Source organism: Hylobates moloch, unplaced genomic scaffold (assembly GCF_009828535.3).
Source record: "Hylobates moloch isolate HMO894 unplaced genomic scaffold, HMol_V3 SCAFFOLD_1, whole genome shotgun sequence".
NCBI classification, from domain to species: Eukaryota; Metazoa; Chordata; class Mammalia; order Primates; family Hylobatidae; genus Hylobates; species Hylobates moloch.
In genome coordinates, this window is record NW_026652276.1 from 45,119,096 (window position 1) to 45,147,045 (window position 27,950).

The window sequence follows — 27,950 nt, forward strand, 5'->3', positions numbered from 1 at the left end:
TGTGGCCTATTTTTGAAATGTTATGATTTAAATTCAGCGATCAAGTGACAAGTCTGACAAAACAGAGCTTACATCCGCAGAGGTTCTGTGGGGGAAAAAATGGAAGTGTTCCAGAACTAAAGGAAGTAACCTCAGTTTCACCTGGAAACATTAGTGTTTTGGAGGCAAGGGATTTGGGCTATATATAAAGAGTGAAGGAAAGTGGCCAAGATGCTGGGCCAAAATTGCATCCAGGAATAGAGCAGACATCAAAGAACCGAAAACTGTATCTGTTGTTTTCACCGTATCCCTGTAAGTAGCACCTGGGGAGACTGTGATTAAAAAAAAGATGGGAAAGTTCTTTCCTGTGATGGCTTGGATTGTAGCAACAGCCTTCTAACTGGGCCTCTAACTCCAATCTCTTCTTCTCCAGTACTCAGTGTACACTTTGGCCAGATTAAATTCTTGGGAAAACTCTATTCCTTTCTCTTGCTCACGACCCCCATTCCTGTTTGTCCATAAGATTAGGTAAAGGCTGGGTACAGTGGCTCATGACTGTAATCCCAGCTCTTTGGGAGGCTAAGAATTGCTTGAGGCCAGGGGTTCAAGACCAGCCTGGGCAACATAGCGAGACCCTGTCTCCACAAAAAAAATATTAAAAATTCACCAGGTGTAACAGTGGCCTGTGCCTGTAGTCTGAACTACTTGGGAGGCTGAGGTGGGAGCATCGCTTGAGCCCAAGAGTTTGAGGTGTAATTAGCTATATGATCGCACCAGAAAGATTCGGTTAAAGCTCCTTATGCTGATGTGATGCTCCCCCCACCCAGTTATTCATTTTTCTAACTTCATCTTCTATTATTTTCCAGCATGAAAGATTTACTCTCCAGTCCCCAGTCTCATCCTTCAAAATTCTGCTTAGTGCCTACCTTCTTCATCTTTATAACTCAGACCCATGCTGAGCCCCCTCAACTTTGAAAGACTGTAGCCCTTTGTTTTCTTTCTTTTGGTAAGATTATTTTTATTGTTAGCCACTTTGTTGTAAGGAATTATATCTATATCCATCTATCTATATATATGCATTTGGCCACTATTTGTGTAAATATCTATTATATATAGAGAGAGAATGTGTCTCATATATGGCAGCTTTTTCCTTAGTGTATAATATTTCTCCATAGGAGGTATGTTGAAACTGAAGCTGAATTCTGATCATGAATTTTATATATATATTATATTACATGTGAGAGAAAGTACTCAGCTGCAAGAATCAGGAAAACTAAGTTCTAGTCTCAACTTTGTCACTAACAGGCAAATCGTTAGGCTTCATCACAGCTCCAAACAGGGAATTCATTTCCTTTGTGTCTATCAGGAGATCACAAAAGAAAGGTGTAACTACATGTATTTATTTTGCTACTTAAGTAGCAAAATTACAATCTCAGGTCCCATCAAGCCGGCATGAATATATGCAGTTACCTTTTGATTAGTCAACAAGAAGTGATGTATTAGCTCAGTGAGTTATTGGCTTTATAGATTAGACTTCTGAGTACAGAGAGAATGTGTGACAATTTCGAGGTTGCTGAGTGTAACAAAGGCCAAGTCATGCTCAGTTTAATTTTTGCTCCCGGGCCTGTAAAAGCTTCTCTCCCAGTATGATGGGCCCCTCTGCTTTAGAGGTGGTGTTGAGTGGGTTATAATCCTAACTCAATTTATTTACTCTGTAGTATTTTAGGAAATCTTTCAAGATCTCTTATTTTTCCTTTTTTAGGATGCACACAAATGTACTTGTCTATGAAGGTTTTTGAGCTTGTTAACTCAAGGTAAACAATCATCCCTATTTTAATTTCATGCACACCAGGCATGTGGCCCCATGCTGGGGGTGTTGCATGTGTTGTGTTATTTTTTATTATTTATTTATTTTTTGAGACGGAGTCCCTCTCTGTTGCCCAGGCTGGAGTGCAGTGGCGCAATCTCCACTCACTGCAAGCTCTGCCTCCCGGGTTCACGCCATTCTCCTGCCTCAGCCTCCTGAGTAGCTGGGACAACAGGCACCCGCCACCATGCCCGGCTAATTTTTTTTTTTTTGTATTTTTAGTAGAGATGGGGTTTCACCATGTTAGCCAGGTTGGTCTCGATCTCCTGATCTTGTGATCCACCCGCCTTGGCCTCCCAAAGTGCTGGGATTACAGGTGTGAGCCACCGTGCCTGGCTGTTATGTTATTTTTTAAACACATCTATAAAATGGCTATTGTAACCCCATCTTAGAGATGAGAAAACTGAAATGGAAATGGCTTGGATTTAATTGTAGGTCAGTCTGATACCATAGCATTAATCTTTCTACTATGGAAGAAACAGGAGGTCAATAAAAATTAACATTGCCTCCAGATTTCAATTTAACTGATACTGTTATTTCATCACTTCCTTTGGCCCAACTTTTGTGTGGAACTGGTAACAAAGTTGAATTTTGTTTTACTTTGGGTTGGCCATTGGGTGAGGGTGATAACTAGTGGTATTAAAGAGCAGAGAAGCACCCAAAGAGAATCTCAGGAAAGGAAGGAGCAACAAAGGATTAAATGTTCCAAAAATTGGGTAATTGGGGTAGTTGGTCCTTGAGTAACTGTTTCATAGTCAGTACCCATGTGTTATTTTCATTGGGAAAAGATTAGGTGATAAATTAATTTTCTCTATTTTCTAATTAGATGTAATTCTTTTTTCATAACGTTAAATATAGAGTTAACAAATACGCTACTTAGAGGGAGGGTATTACTATAACATGGAATTTTATGTTTTTTCTGTTTTTAATAGTAATGGAAAATATTATATATATTTATTCTGCAGCATAGCCTGTAGGAGACATTTTCAGACATGCAGTCCTGCCTCGCTCCCTGATTTCTTAAAAAATGTATTTATAAGGACTCAGTATATTTTTGTATTGTTCTTATGGTACTTAAGAGGAACAGATTTTGATTTTATGATAATCATTATCTTTCTGGGATGGAGTGAACTTCTCAAGTAAAGGGTGATCTATATTCAGGAAGAACTCAATGAAATCCTTGCAGCAGATCACACAGCAGAACTCACATGAATTGAGTTAGCAGGTTTTGTTCATTAAATCTAGTGACTTGAACAAATTTTTATTATCCTTTCACAAAAGTGCAAGCACTGCCTCCTACAAAAAACAGTTGTTACCTAACGAAGTGTTTCAACTTGTTCATATAAGTTGATGGCTTCATATGGCTAGATTATTGCTGTATCACCTATCAGCTACTAATAACACACTCCCATCTTACTTTAATGACATATGTACTCAGAATGCTCAAGGAGGGACAGATGTTTAGGAATATCAATTTTTCCTTCTTGGCTGTTGATTGATTCCCAACACCCATTTCTGATTGGAATGCAAAATGTTTTTCTTTTAGACTTGGAGTCTTTATTTTTCTGATCTAATCAGAAAAACACAAGCAACACACCAGGATCTGGAATGAAATGCTGGAGCATCCCTGGATGGTGCTTGGGCTTATTACCATTGACTGTAGTTACCAATGCTCAATGACAGCCTCTGTCACTCTGCCTATCTTCCAAAGCCAATTCATTAGTACAGAGCATGCAACTCTGACAAAGGGAAAGTGAAATACACTATACAGTGGTTTTAGCAAAAATCAAAATGGTGGTTTCATTAGGGGATTTTGCGGGATGTGGGAGGGCATTGATGACTTCATAGCCGGATGGAGTGGATACTCTAAACTAGCTTGGTTCTCTTTGTAGAACCCATGATGGGCTTCATTCTTAAATGGAGGGTGTGTCTGATGACATCAGTAGCATATTTTTTTAGTGGAATTGACATAATAATTGAATTGGATTTTACAGATGATGAAAATGATCCCTTAGCACCTAGGTTTTAGATAGTTTTATTCTTATTTCTAAAACCTGGATCCTCAGGGATCAATAGGAAATTTTGTGTTTGGTGTTTTTTTGTTTGTTTGTTTTAGTATGTGCATGGTGTGCATGTTTACTTATGACTAAGAACTCTTTCAGAAGCTTGAGTTCTTTTATGTTTTTAATAAAGTGGATTTTTCAACTACCTTACTTCCTTAATTACACATCCTGAACCTTTGCTTTTACCTCCCAGGTAACAAATTACCATCTTGCTCCCCCTAGTGGAATTTTGACTCTACTTCAAAGTTTGAGAATAACTATCTCTAGTACATATTTGATTTAGCATTTTATTTTTGGAAGTCTGGTATTTTCCCAGTTTGTTTTCAGGGTGAGAATAAAAACAGAATATTTTATTGGATGTGCCGATAGGGGATGTGGGTAGAGAAAGTGGCTTTCGGCTGATTAGATTTCAGTTCCAAGGGTTAGCAAGGTCAGCTACAAAATTGATAAGATCAAGGGGCCTTTCTGTTCCACATTTCTATCTTAGAGGGGTCAAGTGTCATCAGCTTGGCAGACAGTCACCTCTAGAAGGCAGCCGTCAACACTCCTGGAAGGGTAGTAGGGGGCTAGTTGTTGGTCATTTTGAAGGCAAGGACAGGTCCCATCTGAACAACAAATCCCACTTGTGCCTTTGGTAAATTTGGCCCAGGAAGTGTCCCTCTGTCTTCTGAATCTACCAGAGGCACTGCACCAATATCTGCAGCACTGACAATCATTTTGCAGCTGCTAAGTATGCTAAGAAAATTCTAGCAATTGAAGCTAAAAAGACTGCATACCTCTCTTAAGAATTTAAATTTCTTTAGGGGATGATGATCAATGATTTCATGGTATCTGAATCTCCTTTTTTCCTATCACTATTTGTTTTTCTCAATTTTGACCCTTGTTACAATTTTGTGTTTATTCAACTCTGGACCCTACTGTACACAAAGCACTCGTGTTATATATGCTAGAGCTAAAATGTGTGAAACTTTAAAAAGAAGTATCTGTACATGCCAAGGCTTGGGACTCTGCTCTTGTGCAGGTGGGACTTTGCTTCTAAGCCTTATTTAAGTTAAGGCAAAAGTTGCAAAAGTTATAATGGTTGCCAAATTAATGAACAACAGAATATGTGTCCTTGATACTTATGAGCAAGAATATTATAATTAGAATATTCTTTGCCTTAAACATCATATAATAGAGATAGTATTTAGATATATCTTTTCCCCAATATTTTTTCTTAGGTTAAGTGTTTACCTGGGGAAAAATAAAACAGCAGGATCGCATTAAAATTCCAACAAAAAGGAGTGCCAAAGTGCTCTCTGGTAATGTTTTTGGGAGTGTGGAGAGAAAAAAAGAAGAAGCAGTCATAATATTTAAAAAATAAATATTACTTGCTCAAGAATCATGGTAATGTATGTATTCCATTCAGTAATTATATCCATACAAACACACAGCTTCAGCTGAAGCAAAGCACGTTATCTGTGAAGTTCTAGTTTGAAATCCCATGATGCTTAGATTCATAATTGTGAAGGCGATGTCTCGGTAGCCACATGGCACAGCTGAGGCTAGAGATGTCCATATAGCAAGGCTTTGGGATGTGGAGAACAGCTGCTTTTTTATTCCACAGAAAGTAGAAGGGGTTTGTATATGAATCAACATGTGTCTCTATGCATACATGCCTGAGTGTAGATAGGTATGCATATGTACCTAGGCGCATATGTATGCATACATGTGACTTCAGTATTGGAAGAGTTATAATGATAGCTCAGCCTCTTCTTCCTAATGGCTCCTGGGGACTCTGTTCCTTGACAATTCTCTATAAAGTAGCTTTTAGCAGCGTTAGTCCCAGAGGCACCACTCCCTGCTGAGGGACTATGCTGGCGCCCTTCTCTGGAAGCTTTTTTGGGGTGCCTTTCTTTTTTTTTGAGACGGAGTCTCGCTCTGTCGCCCAGGCTGGAGTGCAGTGGCGCGATCTCGGCTCACTGCAAGCTCCGCCTCCCGGGTTCACGCCATTCTCCTGCCTCAGCCTCCCAAGTAGCTGGGACTACAGGCAGCCGCCACCACGCCCGGCTAATTTTTTGTATTTTTTAGTAGAGACGGGGTTTCACCGTGTTAGCCAGGATGGTCTCGATCTCCTGACCTCGTGATTTGCCCTCCTCGGCCTCCCAAAGTGCTGGGATTACAGGCGTGAGCCACTGCACCCGGGGTGCCTCTCCTTGGTAACATTCCAGCCATAGCTTGGAATGCTTGCCTTTCTTCAGAAGTGTGAGGACTGAGTGAATGCAACAGAATGTACGTATTCCGTACACTCGCAATTGGGAGACTTTGCTCACCTCATTGTGTTACCTTAAAGTGACTAAGTAGTGGTGCATTAACTACTGCGTTGGGTTTGTTCCCCGGAATCTTAACTGTTCAGCTGTTGATTGACTACTCCTGATTTAACACGAAAATCTTGTCAGACACTGCCTCTACTTATCGTTCTCTGGTTGTGGAGGTTTGTTGTTTGTTTTCTTTTAAGGTCCAAAAAGGCAGAAATGCACACATGAGCATTTGGCCATGAGCACAGCAGATGGAGAATTATGGAGCAGATAAACAAGATTCAATATTTTTTTGTTGTTGAAACCCTGAATTTGTGTCTGGCTCTGTGTCTTGTGTGAAATGTGGTCCTTGCCATGGGGCAGACGTAACCCGAATGGAGACTTGGTTAGCAGGTAGTTAGCGGGAGTGTGGAAGGATCTGCCTGTCTTTAGGCAGAGCAAGTAGCTAAGACTGAACTAGCAGTAAACTTGTACTCTTTTCAAGACTTCTTTCCTGCTACTTCATTGTTGGCAATTTCAGAAACTATCCATACACCTTGTCAACAAGCAGAATTGAGAGGGTGTTTTGGAGAAAGAAAAAGAGATATATGTATTCATTTGCTGGGAATTTTTATGGCAGAGGAGAAACCCAGGGACAAATTCCTGGCATATTGAAATATCCATTCTGCACTCTGACATTTTTACATAGTGTTTCCTCAAGGAATCTTACTCTGTCTTACTGATAGTACTTATATTGGTCCCCCAAACTAGCAATAAACAGCAACATAACCTGTAAGAAAGCCAACGGGAGGATAAAAAGAGAAAAGAGTGTTTATAGGGAAAATGACAACTCACATTCCCAACAGTAGATCACAGGGCGAGGTCAAGGTATGTGACGCTAGTGATTTCACCTGAGGTCAGTGTTTGCCACCAGTTCCTAAGAATTGATGGGTACTTGTTAAAATCTAGATTTGCAGGTCCCCACCTTGGATGTATTAAATCCTTAGGAAAGGGATCTGGGACTATTTTTTTAATAGGCATCTCTGGTGATTCTTATGGTCACACACATTGGGGAAACTGCTGTCATCTAATTGACTACTGGACTAAGGTATTTCTAGAAGTTTGGGTGAATGTGTGTGTGTGTGCGCGTGCACGCCGTGTGTGTGTGCATAATTACCAACGATTTTAAGGTTAAAATTATCAACTACTCCATCTTGTCATCGTGAAACATTTCTTAATGAAAACATCTATGTAGGGTTGTCTGATTACAGGAGATTTTCTCATGTACTACCTCATTTGAGCCTAATAACAATCCCATGAGGAGGTTGAGCAGCGATGATCATGCTCACCCCCAAGTTGCACGTAGAAATGGGTTTTGCATGTGGCTGGCAAGTGTGAGACTGGCTTTGAATGGGATTTTTTGCCATGCAGGCAAGCCCAACATCAACCCTAAAGCCTGCCACTGTTCCTCTTTTACCCCACACTCTGGTCACTAACATATCAGGTTCTTTGCACATCCACACCTTTGCACACCTGTACCTCCTCTGTCTTCCTTCCCTGTCAGCAAATCATATTTATTCATTAAGGTGCCTTCCTTAGGCTTTTTTCGATACACCCTTGTCTTCACCCAGCCTCCTACCCAAGTGGAGCTAGCTGTTCTTTTGGTTGTGTTTCCATCACACTATATAGATCCTTCTACTGCATGCTGGGATCTTGTTTAATGTAGATGAGTTCAACAATAAGAGCTTGGTAACACCCCCTCTTCTTCCCTAACCTGCCATCGTGCCACTTACTTTTAATAAGCAGTAGATGTAATCATGTTTAAGACAGTACTTGTTGGCTAAACCTATGGGAGGCATTTGGGAATGATTTCAAGGGTTTTCCAAATATCGTCACTAAAGTGTTCTGGTGGCCAGAAACATGGCCATTAGCATCCTCTAGGAATGGAATTATTTGAGGATAACAAGAAACATTGTCTAACAAGAAGTAGAGAAATCATAGGGAACTGTCTTAGTTTGCTCAGGCTGCCATAACAAAATACTATGGACTGGATGGCTTAAACAACAGAAATTTTTGTTCTCCCAATTCTGGAGGCTGGAAGTCCAAAATCAGGGTTAGTTCTGGTGAGGCCTCTCTTCCTGGCTTACAAACGGCCACCTTTTCACTCTGTCTTCACATGGCCTTTCCTCCTGTGTGAGAGAGAAGAAAGAGAGAGAGGGAGAGGAAGAGGGAGAGAGAGAGAGAGAATGAGAACGTGAGCTCTGGTGTCTCTTCCTCTTCTTATAAGGACACCGGTCCTATTGGATCAGGACCACACCCTTATGACCTCATTTAATCTGAATTATCTCCTTAAAGGCCCTGTCTCCAAATAGAGTCGCTTTGGGGGTTAGGGCTTGCAACATATCAATTTTGGTGGGGATACGATTCAATTCATAACAGGGATTGTATACACAAAACCACAGATTTAGTAGTTTCCTTGTCAGGGATTTAAGAGCCTATCAAAGTTTCAATGATGGGTGGTGTTCATGGTACATTCACTTTAGTTCATAGTTCAGGTTAGAGACTATCTGGCCTGGCTTTCAGATTGTATAATAGTTATTTCTTTATGTAAATATCTCCCCCACTGGACTTCTCGTAAGGGTTGGTCTGAGTCTTATTCATCTTTGTCTGCCATCTGATAATGGTTGAATAAACTTTTAAGGAACAAATCTTCTCACCATCTGCATCTGTATGTGATCAGATGTATTAATTTTAGTTCTGATTCCCATTCTCTTGTGTTTGCAGCCACCATTGGTTCAGGCAATCTTCAGTGGTGATCCAGAGGAGATCCGGATGCTCATCCATAAAACAGAAGATGTGAATACTCTGGTAAGAGATGCTGTAGTTTTGCCACTCGGGCCCTGTTAGCCTGGAGCAGGAAAGGGCTCTTAACCTTTTATATACCATGGACTCTTGATATCTGGTGAAAGCTCCAGACTGTTTCTCAGGACACTGTTCTTAAACCATATATAAGAAATAAAATATCTAGGGTTACAATGGAAATCAGTTATTGAAATACAGTTACCCAAATATTAAAAATCTACTTTGTGATATGGTAATATATGTGCTTTTAAAAAATAACACATTTAGGCTGGGCACAGTGGTTCATGCCTATAATCCCAGAATTTTGGGAGGCTGAGTTGGGCAGATCACTTGAGCCCAGGAGTTTGACACCAGCCTGGGCAACATGGTGAAACCTTGTCTCTAAAAAAAAAAAAAAGAAAAAGAAAAATTAGCTGGGCGTAGTGATGGAGGCACAGGTGGGAGGATTGCCTGAGCCCAGGAGTTCGAGGCTGCAGTGAACTTTGATCATGCCACTGTACTCTAGCCTGGGTGACAGAGTAAGACCCTACCTCAAAAAAAAAAAAAAATCTGGTTAAATAACCAGATACAGCAGAAGATCTAAGAATGAGCATAATTTAAAAATAGTGATGAGCATAATCAGTATTTTGAGTTGTCTGCAACAACTCTAATGCTATATGAACATACCTGTGATTTCTGCTGGTGACAACATTACAGTTACTGATGTTGCTACTGTGGTTTATGGCCTACATTCATAGTGGAAGGAAATGCTAACTTCCAATTAGAAGTCAGTGATAATAGAGATGCAGTTTTTTTTCCAAGGTGATGAACCCCTAGAACCCACGCCCTGCAGTGGTGGTTGGCAACCTATGGTACATCATACATTTTTTTTCTGCAGGTCTCCTGCTAAGAATGGTTTTTATTTTTTAAGTGTTGAGAAAAAAATCAAGAGAAGAATAATATTTTATGACACATGAAAATTACATGAAATTCAAATTTGATGTTCATAAATACAGTTTTGTTGGAACACAGCCATACTCATTCATTTATGTATTATCTGTGGCTACTTTTGCACTGCAACAGCAGAATTGGGTAGTTGTGAAACAGACTATATGTGGCTCACAAAGCCAAAGATATTTACTATCTGGTTTTTTAGGGAAAGTTTGCTGACCCTTGCCCTAAAAAGTTCATGACTCTGGGTCTGGGATCAGTGGGTGAACTAGGCATCCTGTGTGCCCTCTGAAGTCACAGGCAGTAGATATGTGCACTATATACATATTTTGTGTGAAATGAATCAAACTATTTCATCAAGTTCTTAAAAAGGTATCTGACTCCCAAAAGATTAAGAATCACTGTATCTGGAAGGACCTGACACAAACAAACAAACCTTCAATAAAGAAAGGTAAAAAGAGTTAGTCAGTGATTTACCCTTTTAGTAGTTTCCTAACTTGAGTTGAACAAGCAATTACGTACAGTACATGCTACTAAGTCTCTTAATGTAATTCAGTTGTGAAACACTGAAGTCCACCAGGGAGAGGAGTTCTCTTTAAAGTCTCTAGTGTTAAGGAGAAACAGAAGTAGTCAACTACATCCTCAGTGTAAGAGGAGCTTTGCCACAGGGAGGTGGATTACGTCTGTCTGGTCGGCTGAATGCTTTATTCAGAAGGCGAGTCATTTGGTGTAGCCATTGTTCCATGGCAGTGCAGGTTGGTATGGCTTTTGCAAAAGCTTTTGGCAGCTTCTCCCCAGCTGGCACTGAGCACAACAGGACAATGGTTTGTGACATTTTTGCAAGGTAAGCACAGATGAGGCCAGGGATAGGCTACTCGAAAAGACAGTTGGGCATTTGTTCAGGGCCTGCGGGTTGTGACCTGTACTTCTGAGCCAAGGCCAGGCCAGCAAGCTCCCTTTCCAGTGTTCTGACAGCACGGGAATCCACCCAGCCTGTTTTGTGGCTGTGGCCCAAGCCCAGGGAAGCCCAAGGCATGGTTACTATATTTTCCTAATGATCATGAGCAAATGGAACTTTTGTTCTGTCATACATACCAAAAAAGATTGTACTGGCCCCTGAATGGCCTTCATTTCTTTTTGGGAAAGTGACAAACAGTTGCTGGCTGGTAAAGGTTAGGGGAGCTTAACTTCAGTTGTAACTTATCACTGAATTAGATAGGTTAACTACTGTAACACACAGACCCCTAAATGTATGATGGATGTATGATGTATGAAGTTTAGGTCTCTTTATGAACATATTAGAGGGGTGGTCCTTTTCCAAACAGGATCCCAGGTAGCAACATGTGGCCTCTAAGATCACCATAGGGGTAGTGTGCAGTCCTGCTACCCCAAAGGGAAAAAGAGCATGGAGGAAAAGCATGGAAGAATTTTTTTTTTTTTTTTTTATTGAGACGGAGTCTCGCTCAGCTGCGCAGGCTGGAGTGCAGTGGCGTGATCTCAGCTCACCGCAACCACCATCTCCTGGGTCAAGTGATTCTCCCATCTCAGCCTCCCAAGTAGCTGGGATTACAGGCACCCACCATCATGCCCAGCTAATTTTTGTATTTTAGTAGAGACAGGGTTTCACCATGTTGGCCAGGCTGATCTTGAACTCCTTACCTCAGGTGATCTGCCTGCCTTGGCGTCCCAAAGTGCTGAGATTACAGGCGTGAGCTACCGCACCCGGCCAGCATGGAAGGATTTTTACGGGTCAGCTTGGAATTGGCATACATCACTTCCGCTTATATTCCACGGACCAGAATTTAGCCACGGCCATACCTAGCTACAAGGGAGGGTGAGGAATTAGTGTATCTGTGTGCCCCCAAAGAGAGAGCGTGGATTTTAGTGAGTAGTTAGCAATCTTGGCCACACCAATTTTTGGTCTTAGAGAATTCTAGTGATGCCACTTATTTGTCTGGGAGATGTCTTATTCATCCACAGTTACGTACTGAGTTGAGACTATGTGCTCAGTGCTAGGGACACAGCAGTGAGATGACACCCTTTCCATGATAGAGCTTACAACATAGCAGAGAAGTCAACAAATGAGAAATCACACTGTGATTCATTTTTGAAAGAAAAAATCCGGGATGCTATGTAGGCAGAAGGTTAATCATGAGGACCTAATAAAGTGATGTGTAACCCAAGGCTTGAGAGATACATAGGAATTTGCTTTGCCTTTGTGGGCTGTTGGGTGTGTGGCAGCAGATAAGTGGCGGATGGAGGGAGGGAGAGAAATGAACACAAGAGTGGTTGAATGAATGAATGAATGAATGGATAAAGAACACAAGGGAGGCCTGAGTTCTTAGGTTGATGTTATCACTTTTCGGGGTCTGTAGGCCCTTTTGTTCCACTCACCCCTCTTTAGACTCTCCCTTTAACTCCCCCTTTCCCCTCCTTCAGGTGTGTACAAAGATCATTTGACCCCTTACTCTTATCCACCATGTCCTCTTGTCATGGTTTTTTTTTTGCCAGTGCCCTTGGGGATGAGTCATATTGAGTATTTTTGCTGGGGGTGGATTAGGTAGTTTAGGAGAAGTGGTTGTTAAGAAAGGGCATAGACAGATGGAGGACACATAAGGATTGGAGAGCTAAGCCTGGAGGTGCATTTCAAAAGGGAAAAGGGGCTGATAACCATGCATTTAAATGTCAAGGAAGGAAAATAAATAGTGTAGGAGCCATTACTCACTAACTTGGAAGACCATATTTGTCTTCTTACCCCTTGCTTTTCTTTCTTTCCCCTCATTTATTCACTTAATTATTCTTTTCTGTCCTCGGTTCTGAGTTTTTCACCTTCCCCTGCCCTCACCTCTCCATGCTTTTTGATGGGTCACATGTTCTCTGGTGTAAATCACCCATTCATTAGCTGATCCTGATATAGAAAGCCATCTCATTCAGCTTGGCCTCTGTGTTTTTCCAGACTTTATTTCCCCCAATGGTATTTATAAACCCTGTGCCCCAACTAACCACATGACTTGACTCATTGACATTTATTCTATTCTCTCACCCTTTTCTCACTTCTCCACCCTTCCAATTCCATTTGTCCTTCCATACCTACTACTTCCTCCATTAAGTTGTCCTACCTCTCACTTCCTTTCTGCTGTCTTCTCTACCACCTTCTCAACCCAGCCAAAGAAACCTACTTCTACCCTCAACTCCCACAGCTCTTTGTACTGCATTAATCACTGTTGACTGTTGCTTAAAACTGTAGCTGACCCTTGAACAACACAGCTTTGAACTTGACAGGTCACTTATATGCAGATTTTTTTCCAACCAAAGGCAGGTTGAAAATACAACATTCATGGGATCTGAAACCTGCATACAGGGAGGGCTGACTTTTCATATATTTGGGATCTCCAGGCCCAACTCAGGGACTTGAATATGTGCAGATTGTAGTGTATGCGGGGGTCCTGGAACCAATCTCCCACATATACTGAGGGAAAACTCTATATGCTTGATGACATGGTCACTATCTTATTTACTCTCATCTGCTTAATCGCCTAGTCCAGTCCTTGCAGCACATTTGACTGAATGACTCAACCCTACTTTATTGCTTATGCTGAGCCAGTTTTTGGTAGCTTATAGTTCATTTCTCCCAATGAGGATAAATTGTTGAATAGAAGAAGCATCCAGCTTAGTTAGTTTCCCTCAGGTATCATTTGTAACACTGGAAATTCTCCTTGTAAGATTGAAAATCTGTAGATTGAATTGAGGAGCTACTGAAGGGTCAGGAGGGGCACACCGAATCTTTTTATGGTTTCTATGGTTAGTGGCATACCAGGGCCTGGAAATATGGAATGATCATTGTACACTCTGAGAAATTCATTTAAATCGACCCAGATTTGGTAGATAGCTAGAAAGATTTTAGAAGCCTCCGCCTGACTAACCAAACTGAGTTCAAGATGGAGAATAGCATCTGATTTCAAAATTTGGAAGGCAGAGATTTTATAAACCAAAATTGGAATTCAATAAAAGCATTTTGATGATTAGGTTATGACAATGTGATGTCAAGAGGACACTTTTACTGTGTCCTACTGGAACAGGGACAGAGACAAAGTGACGCCTATCAGTGGTGAATGCTGATGATGGGGAGGGAACCGTGCTATGTGAAGAGTGGTTGAAGAAACTGGTGATGTTTCACACTTGGAGAGGACAAGAGAATGGCCCCAAATAGTTTAAGTTAACACTGTCAAATTAAAACGGAACTAGACTAGGCTTGTCATTATGTCATGTGGTTGCAAGCTATAGAAAAAAAGATGTTAGCTCAAAAGATAAGAATTAACTTAATAGACAGAGGTGTTTAGAGAAGCAATGAGTCGAATTGGCAAGAAGTAAGCTCCCTGAAAGACCGCTAGACTGGAGGTTTGAAAGGTGACTAATATGGTAGCACATATGGCCCCATTCTCCTATCTTGTGACCCTGGCCAACATTGCTAATGGTTCCTGGCACTTTTTTTCCTTTGAGTCTTAGAGACCAAAATTTCTTCTCAGGATAGTACTATGAAACTGAAGTGCATGTAAATTGAAACTTCCTCTCCATGCCTGGACAAGGTAATGTTTAAAGTCTCTTACAACTGTGAAAGACTATAGTCCCAAGAGTTGTGAGTCTCACATGATAGCAAATCCATGATGTTTATTTCTTTTTTTAAAGTATCATTAATAGAAACACACACATTATCATACCAAATAGAATTAACAACGATGCCTCAATATCATTTAATATCCAGTGCATGTTCCATTTTATTTTGTTTTCAGTAGTTTCAAAAATATCCTTTTTTCAGTTGAATTGTCCCCAAGTTGATCATTTTAATCCATCTACTTTATACAAAATTTTTTTTTGTAAAGCTGTTAAGGTTTATTATTTGCTCTAATAGGATTTGACCCAAGTAGATTGGTGTATTTTGCTTACTGTCTCCAGTTCCAAAATGGGATGCTTTGTGAATACAATGGAATAAATCTTGAGGTGCAAGCTAAGCTTAGGTTGGTAAGGAATGTACAGTAAACAAAAGAGAGAAACCTATTACAGCTGCCATTCTCGACTACAGGAATTAATTCAGATGGATTAATTTTTGGATCTCAAGAGCCAAGTGAGAAAAATAAGACACTATATGATGAGGGGACTTTTCAAAGAAATAAGCCACATTTACAATAGTAAGCTTGTAATATGTATGCATGTGTATGCGTATGTTGAAGTGTTGCACTATTTCTTTTAAAATAGAGTATATTTTAAAAATCCACCCAGAAGGACTCAGTGTGGCTCCACTCAAAGAACTTGGGATGATCAATTTAATATCTTATCTAAGTTTTTCTCTGCTTGATTATATTATGTCTAATACTCTTAAACATTAGAAATACAAACTATGTAGCCCAGCTTTTTAAACTTCCAGATTTTTATGTATTTTTTTCACCTACATATATCCGACTTGATTTTTTTTCTTTTTAATAAATAATTTGATATGAAGATGAAGGACTGAGATGTTTTGCCAGCTTAGAGACTTGGGCACCTTCTAAACGAGACCTGAATCAGAAACCACTGGGAGTAAGGAGGCTGCAGGGAATGGTGGTGGCACACTCAGGTCCCATAAATGATAGAAGTGCAGTGACCATGAGTGATGAATGGCTCAGCTCTCATCAATCACCCTGCAGGAATGCAGGCACAGTGTGGCCCAGGCTTTTCAGACTTTTAAGAGAAAATACAGGAAATCTCTAAATTCTTAAATGTCGGTTCCAAAAGATGACCTAACAACGTGCAGGCCAAAGAAAACACATCTGTGAGCCAAATCCAGCCTGCAGGTCACCGTTTTGCTAACAGTGGATGAGATCAGCAAATATTCAGTGATGAAGGTTTCTCTGGCCACCTGCATCTGGAAAGCAAATGCCATGGTTGCGAAGCCAAGGGCCCCGGTGTTCTGGGAAGAGCAGTGGCCTGCTCTTTAAATGTTGACACTGTTTCTGGCTCACTGATTAGGGGCCGGGGTGGGGGAGGTGGAGGAAAGCTGATGGTTTTTTTCACAGATCTGAGAATGGTGCTTTTTGTCTTGAGGGTAGGTGCCCATCTCTCAGCACATGCCTGACAATATTGTTACACTCCCCATCCACTCTCATCCACCCCCCCTTGTTGGACCCCTGCCCAAGATGTGGGGCTGTAGTTTGGAAGCCCTGACCTATATCCTGTAAAAAATGATTTATGAACTCCAGGCAGCACTGAGCAGGCTGCAAAGATGTGGCTTCACCGCCATTTAAAATGTACAAAGGCAGGTCTGGTTTGCATCATTACTAATTATCCTATGGAGGACGCTCAGCAGCTTGAGGCCTGAGCTCTCCAGCACTGGCCATGGAGGCCAGAGACCCAGCCTCCAAAAGAGAGACAAATCTTATAATGGTATACGATTTGTACCCTCACATACTAGAGATGGATGTTTTGGAGCTATGGAGAAACATTTCAAGTGTATGGCATTAGTATTATTTTGCAATTACTGGATGTTTTTATAGTACAAAGAAAAATCTAAGAATTAAAAATGTACTTTGTAAGTAGTTTGAGCATGTAAACATAAAGGATATGGCCCTTTCTTCACATTAGATATGTATTTGGGGGGAGCATGTAATTGTGAATACATAAGGCACATTATTAGGTAGAAAGAAGACAATACTTAAGATGATAATTATTTGAAATTAATGTATGAATTCAGGGCAATTTGGTGGTAGGAGTTGAGTGGGGAAACTTGACAAAGTAATTCTAAACTTTATCTAGAAGAATAAACATGTGAGACTAGCTAGGAAACTCTTGAAAAAGAAAATTGATGAGGGGAGGGTTTCATAAAATATATTAAAACAAATTACAAGATGATAGCAATTAAAACAGTATGTTAATGGCACAGGAATAGACAAAGTAGTAGAACAGACAGGAAAGTCCAGGATTAGAAGCAACTGTATATGGACATTTAGTGTAGGATAAAGGAAACTTTTTTTTTTTTTTTTAAGAGTCAGGGTCTCCCTCTGTCACTAAGATTGGAGTGCAGTGGTGTGGTTATAGCTTACTGCAGCCTCAAACTCCTGGGCTCAAGTGATCCTCCTGCCTCAGCCTCCCAAAATTCTAAGATTATAGGTGTGAGCCACTGCACTAAGCCAAAGGAAGCATTTTAAATCACTGGGGCTGGAATGGATTATTTAATAAATGGTATTGAGACAACTGCTAGATAGTTGTAAATATGTAAAGCTGAATCCTTACCTAATTTCTTATACCAAGGTAAATTCAAGATGTAGAAAATAAAAAGATGAAAATAGTGGAATACAAACAGGGGAGAATATTTCTGCAATCTTGGTATGGGGAAGGACTTTATAAGCATAATAGAAAAGATAAAAATAATGGAAAAGGTGGTTACCTTTGTCAATAAACATCTAATATATTTTTTGGCTATTTGCATTTTTTCTTTGGTGAGTGGCCTCTGCATGTCCTTTGCCCATTTCTTTATTTGGGTATTTATCTTTTTCTCAACCTCACATGGCATCTAAGTATTCAAATAAAACAAAGTGTCATTCTCTTTTTTTTTTTTTTCAATTAAAAAAATTTTTTTAGAGACAGGGTTTCACTCTGTTTCCCAGGCTGGAGTGCAGTGGCATGACCGTAGCTCACTGCAGCCTTGAACTCCTGGGCCCAAGCAGTCCTCCTGCCTCAGCCTCCCAAGTAGCTGGGACTACAGGAGTGTGCCACCATGCCCTGCTAATTTTTTAACTTTTTGTAGAGACAAGTTCTCACTGTGTTGCCCAGGCTCATCTCAAACTTCTGGCCTCAAGTTATCCTCCTGCTTTGGCCTCCCAAAGAAAGTGCTGGAATTATAGGTGTGAGCCACTGTGCTCAGTGTGGTGTCATTCTTGACCCTCCAGTTGGCAAAGATGAAAATCAAATCTCAACCACTCTGATGCCTTTTTGGGGAGAGTAATTTATACTACCCTTTGGAGGGCAGTTTGGCAGTATGCATCAACATTCTAACTGTGGGGGATTCATCCTAAGAGAAATAATTGGTTAACTATATATACAAAAAGATGTTTGTTGCTATCTGGTTTATAATAACAAGAAACTGCAACCAACCAATAGGTTATTTCTTAAATGTATTGCAGAACATCCACATGAGGTTATATCATGTTATCTTTAAAAAGTGTGCTTTGTATTTATCTGCATATGTATTTATTACATATTGAAATGTAAGATCTTCAAGATATATTTTCGAGTGAAACAGTTGTTAAACAGCACATATCATGTGTATTTGCAAGTATAGAAGAAGAGATCTAGAAGAATATTCTCCAAAACATTAATTATAGCTGAATCTGGGTGGTGGGATTTTTGCCTTTTTCTTTATTTCTTTATGTATTATTAAAGTTTTTTACACTGACCATGTATTATATTTAGAAATGGTAAAAAATTTATATAAACATACACACACACAAACACACACACACACACACTCACAAGGAAGCAAACAAACTAGCTTCCCAAATTGCTTTATATACTATAAAGATTTGACTTTTAAAATGTGCTCATTGTATTTGTCAGTTTGAATAAGTGTAGAGCACATTTCAGTGGCGCAGTACTTATTACTCATGGCTACAAGCATAATGGCGCTCCCATCTTTTACATATTGCAAGGGTTCTTCTCATGGGATTAGCTGGACCCTGAGGAAGCGGTGTTGGTGGGACCTGTTGCCATCTTAGTAGAATTCTTTTCTTTCTTCTACCATCATCACATTTTATATAATAAATTATGGGAAATGGATTGTTAGTTTTGCTCAAGCTAAAAATCAATTAAAAGTTTTTCAGATACCTTTTACTTTCCAATTTCTTTTACAATGAAAAAATGTAATCAGAAAAATTTTAAGAAGCTTTTTGGAAAAGTAATAACTCTTATGTTTCAAAAGCCAATGGGCAGAGGTAACCACATACCCAGATTATTCTTAAAAGACATGCTTAAATGAAAAGGATATAAAGTATATTTTAGATCAACTAATTGTGCCAGCCCTGATTTTTACCAAGGACCTATTGCTTTAGGTTTCAAATGTTAAATAACCATATGATTATGACAGCCAGAGGGCCTTCCAACTGTAAGTTGGTAGATGTATTATTATTATTATTATACCCTTGAAACACTGACTTTACAAGACCTGAAATGTGGATGTTATTCAGTTAGGGTAAGAAGCCTAGGGGGTTGGAGAGGTAGGTAAGGTTTTTTATCAGGAGGTTGCATAGCTGGTTATAGCCAGGTCACTTGCCAACTGTCTGCTCAAAAGGCCATTTCTGGCAGTGTAGGATAGTATAAATGGGTTTCTCACTTTGTATTTTCTAAAGTCTTTCTGCATGTAACACAGGCTGTCTTTTCCTAATCTCTCAGTTCCCCTTTCTAAACCTCTTTCTGGTTTTCCCTACTCCTACATGCTCATGTCCAGAGTTTCTGATATAATTCCTTTACAGCCAAGCTGCTATGTCCCCACTTAATATATTTCATTTATTGGTAAATAATCCACATCAGTCACACCAAAATACAACTATGAGTATAGAGACCACTGGGCTTGGCTTGAAGATAGGAGTCTTGGGTTCTATGGGTCCTTGAGCAAGCCAATTAACCTACTCTGGCCTCAGTTCTATAATGTGGGCATCATAATAAACTTTATAAGGTGTGGTTAGGGGATGAGATGATGTATGTATATCAGTTAGGGTTAGATTTGGCTGCATTCAACAGAGAAACAACAAAAACAGCAAAACAGTAGTTTTCAGTAGACATGTAGTTTACTAAAATTTCGAAGTTTTGAATAAGATAGAAGTTTATTTATTTCCCATGTGCAAGTCCAGAGATAGGCTGTCCAGGACTAGCATGACACTCCATGGTGTCACAGTCCAATCTTTGTTTCCTTTTGTGCTGCCATCCTTGGTAGATGGCTTCTATCTCCTTGCTCAAAATGGCCACTTGAGCTCCAGCCATCACATCCAAATTCCAACTAGTGGGAAGGAGGAAGGCAGAAGAAGGGTATGCCCTCCCTCTTTAAGGACACTTCCACTAAGGACACAATTGCTTATATATTGTCTGGAACTGCATCAGGTGGTGATATACTTTTAAGGAACCTAAAAATCAGGGTTCCTATTATGAAAGCAAGAGAGATGCTGGGGCAAAACAGCAATCTCTGTCGTGGTATGTAATAGCCTTTTGTGACCTAGGAAATGCTCTGAGTACAGAAGTATGTATCATTTATGTAATACTGTCATGAATAACCTCAGTTCCATTCATTCATTCACCAAATATTTTTAAAATACTTCTTACAGATGTAGCACTAGAGCTGACACCCTGAATACTTCATTGTATACTTTCTTGGTCAATTTATGTTAACTCCAAAAAGCATTGAGGGAAATCACATTGCTGCAACTTTTTTCTGCTTTTGTTGAGCTCCTGGGAACAGAACATGATACCATGTCCCTTTCTTTGGGGGAGGGAGGGAGAAGGGCGACACTAGTACATACTAAATGGTGGCTCTTCAGCTCAGTGGTACCGACACTGTGTGTTTTTCCCTCCAGCATCTGTCTTTTGTCATCAGTGCTTCATGTTGATTTATACCTTGCATCCTCACTTGCTTTTCATATATGCCTTTTCTCCTATTGAAAACACACATGCAGTATTGACTCTTCATCTTCTGATCTTGTCTCTTTCAAGCAGGGGACACTCCATGTTTGAGCAGGCATGCGTTTTATTTGGGAAGCAAAGATGGATAGATAGGCAAACAAGCATGCATAACCTAATGGTTGGGCAGTATTGCCCATTACCGGCTTTTCTCAGGAAGTCCCAACATGTAAGAACACTTAAAGAAATAGGACCTCCAGTCACAGGCTCAAGATACTCCATTTGGAAAAGATCCAGAGATGTTTGACATCCTGCCTCCTCATCTTTCAGTAATAGGCAGTGCGTTAAAAAAAATTTTTTTATTATGAAAATTTTCAAACTTTCAAAAAACAAGAAGCCCACCACTAAGAATAAATGTTAACACTTTGCCATATTTACTTTAAAAGAACCATCATAAAATTTTATAGGTTTAAAGGTTTGTTCCATATGTAAACATAGGCTCACACCCTTGTGTCATTCATGTTTTTGCATGAATGCCTCCTTATCTGGGACACCTCCCCTGATCTTCCCGTGTAAAATAGCAACCCTTAATCAGCCTCTAACTTCTCCTTCCTAGCACTTCTCACCACCTGACATATGTAGTGAATTTATTTGTTTGTCTTCTGTCTTCCTCCACTAACTGTTCAGCTCCATGAGCCCATCATGGCTTTGCTTACGGTTGAGTCACCTGCACCTACAGTGGTGCCAGCATTGGCTAGGAACGCATGAACAGAGCTGAAGCCTCTTTTAATCTCCCTGACCCATCACCTCCCTCCCCGCCTCTCTCCCCAGGGGGAACCACTGTCCTGAAGTTTTATCCTTGTCTTTATATACTCTAATTTTATCAATACCTTTATGTGCATGTATGTACATAAATGCTAGAACAATAAACAGTGTTGTGTATCTTTAAAAATGTTACATTGTGAACAGTTTGTATGGTCTGTAACTTGCTTTTTCTCACTCAACATTATATGTTCCAGATTCATCTATGTGGATACATGAGCATTTACTTCATATATTTCATATTCCTACAATATTCCTTATAGGCTTTTATCACAGTGGATCCATTCTTAGTTACAGCTTTTTAATCATGGCTCTATCAACCTCCTTTTGTCCTGGGCTCTCTGATTCTGACCTGTGTTAACAATTGTACAAATAATAAACATGGGTTAGAAAAAATGATTAAGTTGGTAAGTTTTATGTTATGTGTATTTTACCACCATTAAAAACATTTAAAAACTTATTAAGTCATATACTTTAGAAAAATGGGGTAGCAAGAGAACCACGTAAGAATTTTCATAAGGACTGTACTGTTTGTAAAAATAATACCATTGTAAGTTGTTTGTTTGTTTATTTATTTATTTATTTTTGAGACTAAGTCTTACTCTGTCACCCAGGCTGGAGCACAGTAGCGCAATCTCACCTCACTGCAACCTCTGCCTCCCGAGTTCAAGTGATTCTCCTGCCTCAGCCTCCTGAGTAGCTGAGATTACAGGCATGTGCTACCATGCCCGGCTAATTTTTGTATTGTTAGTAGAGATGTGGTTTCACCATGTTGGCCAGGCTGGTCTTGAACTCCTGACCTCAGGTGATCCACCCACCTCGGCTTCCCAAAGTGTTTGGATTACAGGTGTGAGCCACCACACCCGGGCTGTAAGTTGTATTTTTAGGGAATGAATTTTACTCAGCACCATTGAATCCATTTAATTATAAAAATCTCTTTTTCAAGGACTTCTGACTTTGTTCTCAGTACCTTAAAAATAGATTTCCCTCAGAAATGATATATTTCAATATATAGGTCTCCCATATTAGAAAACCTTGATGGTTTTTCTCTCAAGCAGGGAAACTAGAGAACAAATGTGTCAAGGTGCCCTAAAGTAATATTCAGAACTTGGCTTTTGACAAGATTCTAAATGTCAGGGAAGTCTGTTTTTGCTATAACATGACAACTCGACTTCAAATATAGGTACAGAATTACTGCAGTGCCTGGGTTTTCTTTAGGACACATTTAAATATCCTCGTTGTGAGCTTCCTATTAAAAGAATACTTGCTAGAGGACAAAGTTTTATTTAGAAAGGGTTTTGAATATTTCGTGATATAATTGTAGGTGTCACTGAAAAAGTTAAGGAAGATTTTACCACCTGTAATTTTGAATAATGACTCAGTAGTCCAGGGCTCAGTGTGAAACTTTTCTAGAAAGATCACATGATTGATCCTGTTTTGCATTTTGCTTATAGAAATTGTTGGGGCTGTACTATGAATATCTTGTTTCTAAAGATACAGTCAGACTTTAGCCATTTAACAATTTCAAAACAGGTCTTTTTAATGCAAACTAATAAATTTGGTTAGCATATTTCCTCAAACTTTATTAAACTTGAGTATGGAAAAACAATTTTAAAACATATATGGCAGATAGCTAAATTATCTATTTAATCATGGCTGTTTCACTTCTATTTAATCAGCAGACAGTTATTGAGCATCTACCATGTTCCTGGTGCTGTGCTAGGGGTTGGGACTATAAGATGAATAGGACAGTTGGTCAGGCGTGGTGGCCCACGCCTGTAATCCCAACAGTTTGGGAGGCCAAGGTGGGTGGATCACTTGAGCTGAGGAGTTTGAAACCAGCCTAAGCAACATGGTGAAACCCTGTCTCTACTAAAAATACAAAAAATTAGCTGGGTGTGGTGGTGGGCACCTGTAACCCCAGTTACTTGGGAGGCTGAGGCATAAGAATTGCTTAACCTTGGGAGATGGAGGTTGTGACTGCACCCCAGCCTGGGCGACAGAGTGAGATTCTGTCTCAAACAAACAAAATAAGATGAATAGGACAGGGTTCCTGCCCTGCTGGATCATATAATCAGGTGAGTGAGACAGACATGTAAGCCAAGATCACAGAGGAAACGTCAGTACTGCAATAGAGGTAGAAATGTTCCATCACTGCACGTTCCTGGTGTAGCCAGGGCTCTTACAGCACTAGACTCCTACACTCAGCAGTGTCAGGAAGTACGTGGGTGGGGGATTTGGTGGTGGTGGGAGAGCTTTTCAGCTTACCTACCACCTTTATCAACCACCTTCTTCAAGCTATTAAGAATAATAATGGGGTCGGGTGTGGTGGCTCACACCTGTAATCCCAACACTTTGGGAGGCCAAGGTGGATGGGTCACTTGAGGTCAGGAGTTCAAGACCAGCCTGGCCAATATGGTGAAGCCCCCCTCTCTACTAAAAATGCAAAAGTTAGTCGGGTGTGGTGATGGGCACCTGTAATCCCAGCTACTTGGAAGGCTGAGGCAGGAGAATCACTTGAGGCTGGAAGGTGGAGGTTGGAGTGAGCCAAGATCATGCCACAGCACTCCAGCCTGGGTGACAAGAGTGAGACATTATCTCAAAAAAAAAAAAAAAAAAAAAAAAAAGAAAAAAGAAAAAGACAAATAACTGACATGGCAATGATAATAGGAGTAATTTTTGACTTAGGTGATTGTTTTCTCCATCTTATACTAAATATGACTTGACACATCTTTTGAAACCTTTTAATTGAATTTCTAAAAGGCTTAAATTTTTTATAGCAGTTTTAGGTTCACAGCAAAATTAAGCAGAGTTAAGAGACTTCCCCTATACCACCTGCCCCTACACATGATTGGCCTCCTCCCACTATCAACATCCCACCCAAGAGTGGCACATTTGTTACAATCGATGAACGTCATCATGACATACTGACACTTGACGATCACCCAAAGTCCATAGTTTATGTGAGAATTCTGTCTTGGTGTTGTACAGTCTGTGGGTTTTGACAAGTGCATATCTTACATCCACCATTATAATATCATACAGAATAGTTTCACTGCTCTAAAAATCCTTTTTGTTCTCCCTAATCATCCTTCCTTCTCCTGTTTTACTGAATTTTAAATTTCATTTTATTTAATTTTATCATATAACCTAAGTAAGAACAGCCTGCCAGAAATGTAAAAGTAGTTCCAGTTAGACTGTCACTCCAAAGCCCTCCCAAACAGACATTCTAGAATAACCACTGACTATATTAGCTCCTTTGATCATCTGTCCCTCTACTTGAGAGCTGCTGTGTTTAGCACAACTGCCCAAAGTTTACGTCAGGGTCTGTGGCATTAGATCCTGCAGTTTCAAATCTTGTTGATCGCCAGCTTCCTTCTCCCATCACTCTTTGGCCACTATCATCTTCACAGAAAACTCAGAAGTTCCTGAACAGATTCACCTCTGTACTCCTAAGGGCTGGGGGTCTTCTGTGGTTCAGATGTCTGATTATAATAGAAACAGACCTGTTTGCTTTTAGAGAAGCAAATGTTTTCTGTGTTCAACTGAGCTTGTAAAATTTCATTAAGAAACTAATCATTAGCCCTGATTAAACAAACGCTGGATGCTTGGCATGAATATTTTAACTTCCTATTTCTAAGCTGCCTCAGCCTTCTCGAGTACTGATTGTCAGCTGGGACCAATAATTTTCCTGCACAGTTTGTCACTCCATCATCAGGGAATCTCCACCACCCCTAGCCCCATCAACTAGGGAAGAAAACTAAGGCTCTCCTAGTGCCCCAAACATGAAGCCGCTTCTCTGATGCTCATTAAAGAAACTTTCACAATTTAAATAGAGAATCTCACTGCTGCCTACTCTAATACAGGAAAGAGACTCTAAACTCTGCATCTCACTTTAATTCAACTTGAAATTGCCACCAGTTTCTACCCTTCCATATTTGCCTTCATGAACATTTCAGACTTTAACAAAAATCTGATCTTTTTACTGATATTAAAAAGACATATGAAAATGTGTTTAGCATTAAGCATTTATTTTCAAGTCTAAGAAAGATCAAGAGAGATAAAGATGCACAAAGCTTAAAGAAGTTGCTGCCAGTGACTCAGTCATTATTAATATTGCTGTAGGCACAATGAATTGGAATGGTGTTAGAAAGATTTTCTCTAGGGAAGACTACATTATGACAGCATTTTCCAAAGTGTGTTTCTCAGAGTCCAGAACAAGTCTGACAAGTGTTTAGGAGGGAAAGAAAGGGAGTTTTGTGGCCAAGTAAACTTGGGAAGCACTTCTACCACAAATTTCCTTGTATTTTAGTGATTTACAAGGTAACTGTCATATTAAAGGTTCTGAGAATTCCTGCCATAAGGGAATCTGTTTAACTTTCTTGAATACCGTGTTTCTCAATGTCATTTGGCTTTGAATGCCTCCCAGTTTTTTGTTTGTTTGTTTGTTTGTTTGTTTGTTTGGAAACAGGGTCTTGTTCTATCGCCCAGGCTGGAGTGCAGTGGAATAATCATGGCTCACTGCAGCCTCAACTTCCTCGGTTCCTACAAACCTCCCACCTCAGCCCCATCAAATAGCTGGGACTACAGGCACACACCACCATGCCCAGCTAATTTTTGTATTTTTTGTAGAGATGGGGTTTTGCCATGTTGCCCAGGCTAGTCTTGAACTCCTGGACTCAAGAGATCCATCAGCCATGGCCTGCCAAAGTGCTTGGATTACAGGCATGAACCACGTAATTGGCCTCCTCCCTCTTTAAAAAAAAAAATTTTAACAGCTGGGATGATCCCTCAGAGCCAGTGGAATATACCTTGAGACATACTGCTCTAGAATTAGAGTCTCTGGAATAGTCTGTGGCAGTGGTTCTCTAACTTGAGTGTGTATCAGAATCCTGGAAGGCTTGTTCGAATACAGATTGCTGGGCTTTACCCTCAGAGTTTCTGATTTGGGAGGTCCAGGGTGGGGCCTGAAAATCTGCATTTCTTGTAAGTTCCAGTGATGCTGATGCTGCTGGTTGGGGACTGCACTTTGAGAACCATTGGTCCATGGTCATCTGGGAGGAAAACAGAAGTTCTGGAGGTGGGAGTGGAGTAGGGTATCACAATCCACTGCTACATACTATGCAAGTAAATTTATTCACTCAACATATACTGACTGAATCTGCTATGTGTCAGGCACCATGACAGGTGCTGGGGTTGTATTAGTGGTGGACACAGGCCTGGTCCTTGCATCAGGAGTTTACAGTGTAGTGGAGAGAAAGGAAGTAAACAGGTAAAGGAAATGAATGAATAGGTACTTATAAACTGAGAAGACTGCTATATAGAAAGCCAAGTGTGCTATGATACTAACAAAAGGTAGTTAGGAAAGGTCTCTTGAGGTGGCAGTGACATTTAAGCTGAGACTGGCCATGAGAAGATTGGGGGGAATGTTTCAGGCTGGATAAAGACATGAGCAAAGGCCCCAAGGAGGGTTGGGGGAGAGAGTGCAACTTCCCAGAAGAGAATCAAGGCCAGTGTGGCTGAAGGAGAGTGAAGGAAGGGGAAGGTGGTAGAAAAGGAGGTTGGAGAGGAGACAAGAAAGGGGCCGGTCATCAGAGCTGAGCAAGGAGTTTGGATTCCACTTAGGTGCACAATGTTCTGGTGAATATTTTGGAAAGTCATTCTGGGTGTTGTGTGAATTACAGATTGTGACAGGGAGCGTAGAAGCTGTGAGAGCAGCAGGAAGACCATAGTTGGGGTCAGGGCAGAAATGATGTGCCTGAAGTAGGGTGTTTGCAGTGGCCACAACGCCATGTACTCATGAGCTCTAGGGGGCGCCACTCACATGGATTACGGTTCTTCTAACGTCTACATGGGGAGAGCTGCAGATTGCTTCCAAGTGTGTCATGAAGGTAGACCACTCAGGATTTGATGATGGATTCAATGTGAGGGGCAAGGAAGAGAGAGCATCTAAAAATGATTCCTGAGTTCCCAGCCTGAGCAAAAGGGAGAAGAAGGGAAAGAGCTAGAGGAGGAGAAGGAGCAATTCATTTCTGAGAGAGGAGACAGAACTAAAGAGTTGCTTCGCAGGGGACAGCAAAGTGACTATTGCCACCATTATTCTGCACATACAGTAATTGGCTGTTTGCTGGTACACAAAGGAAATGATGATGGGGTTTAATAAATCTTGTTGTTAGAGTCCCCTGTATATTTTAATAATCAATGACTGCCTGGTTACCCTGAGTTTGAAAATAAATAAGGCCATTTAACACTAAACATAATGTTGTCTTTCTATAATAATTCAGAGAGCACTTCAGAATCTCACAGAGACTTTTACTATTGCAGTATAAAAACCACCCCAAACTTTAGTGGCATAAAACAGCCAATTGATGATGCTCATGGATTTTGTGGGTTAAGAATTCCAACAGGCACAGTGGGATAGCTTTTCTCTGTTCTCTGGAAAGACTTGTCAGCTGGGGTGACTTGACAGATGGGGGCTGGAATCATCTAGAGGTGACTTCACTTACATGTCCGGTG

General features: G+C 40.4%; 1 protein-coding gene across 4 annotated transcripts in view; it reads left to right on the top strand.

Annotated features, from left to right (window-relative positions):
• The window catches only part of ANKRD44 (ankyrin repeat domain 44), a 324,166-nt gene that overhangs the window by 113,597 nt on the left and 182,619 nt on the right, over positions 1-27,950 (top strand). For all 4 annotated transcript variants that reach the window (XM_032755076.2, XM_032755077.2, XM_032755080.2 and 1 more), the window contains exon 2: positions 8,970-9,053. In XM_032755076.2, coding sequence (XP_032610967.1) covers positions 8,970-9,053 — 84 coding nt within the window. The remainder of the gene's footprint in view (positions 1-8,969; positions 9,054-27,950) is intronic.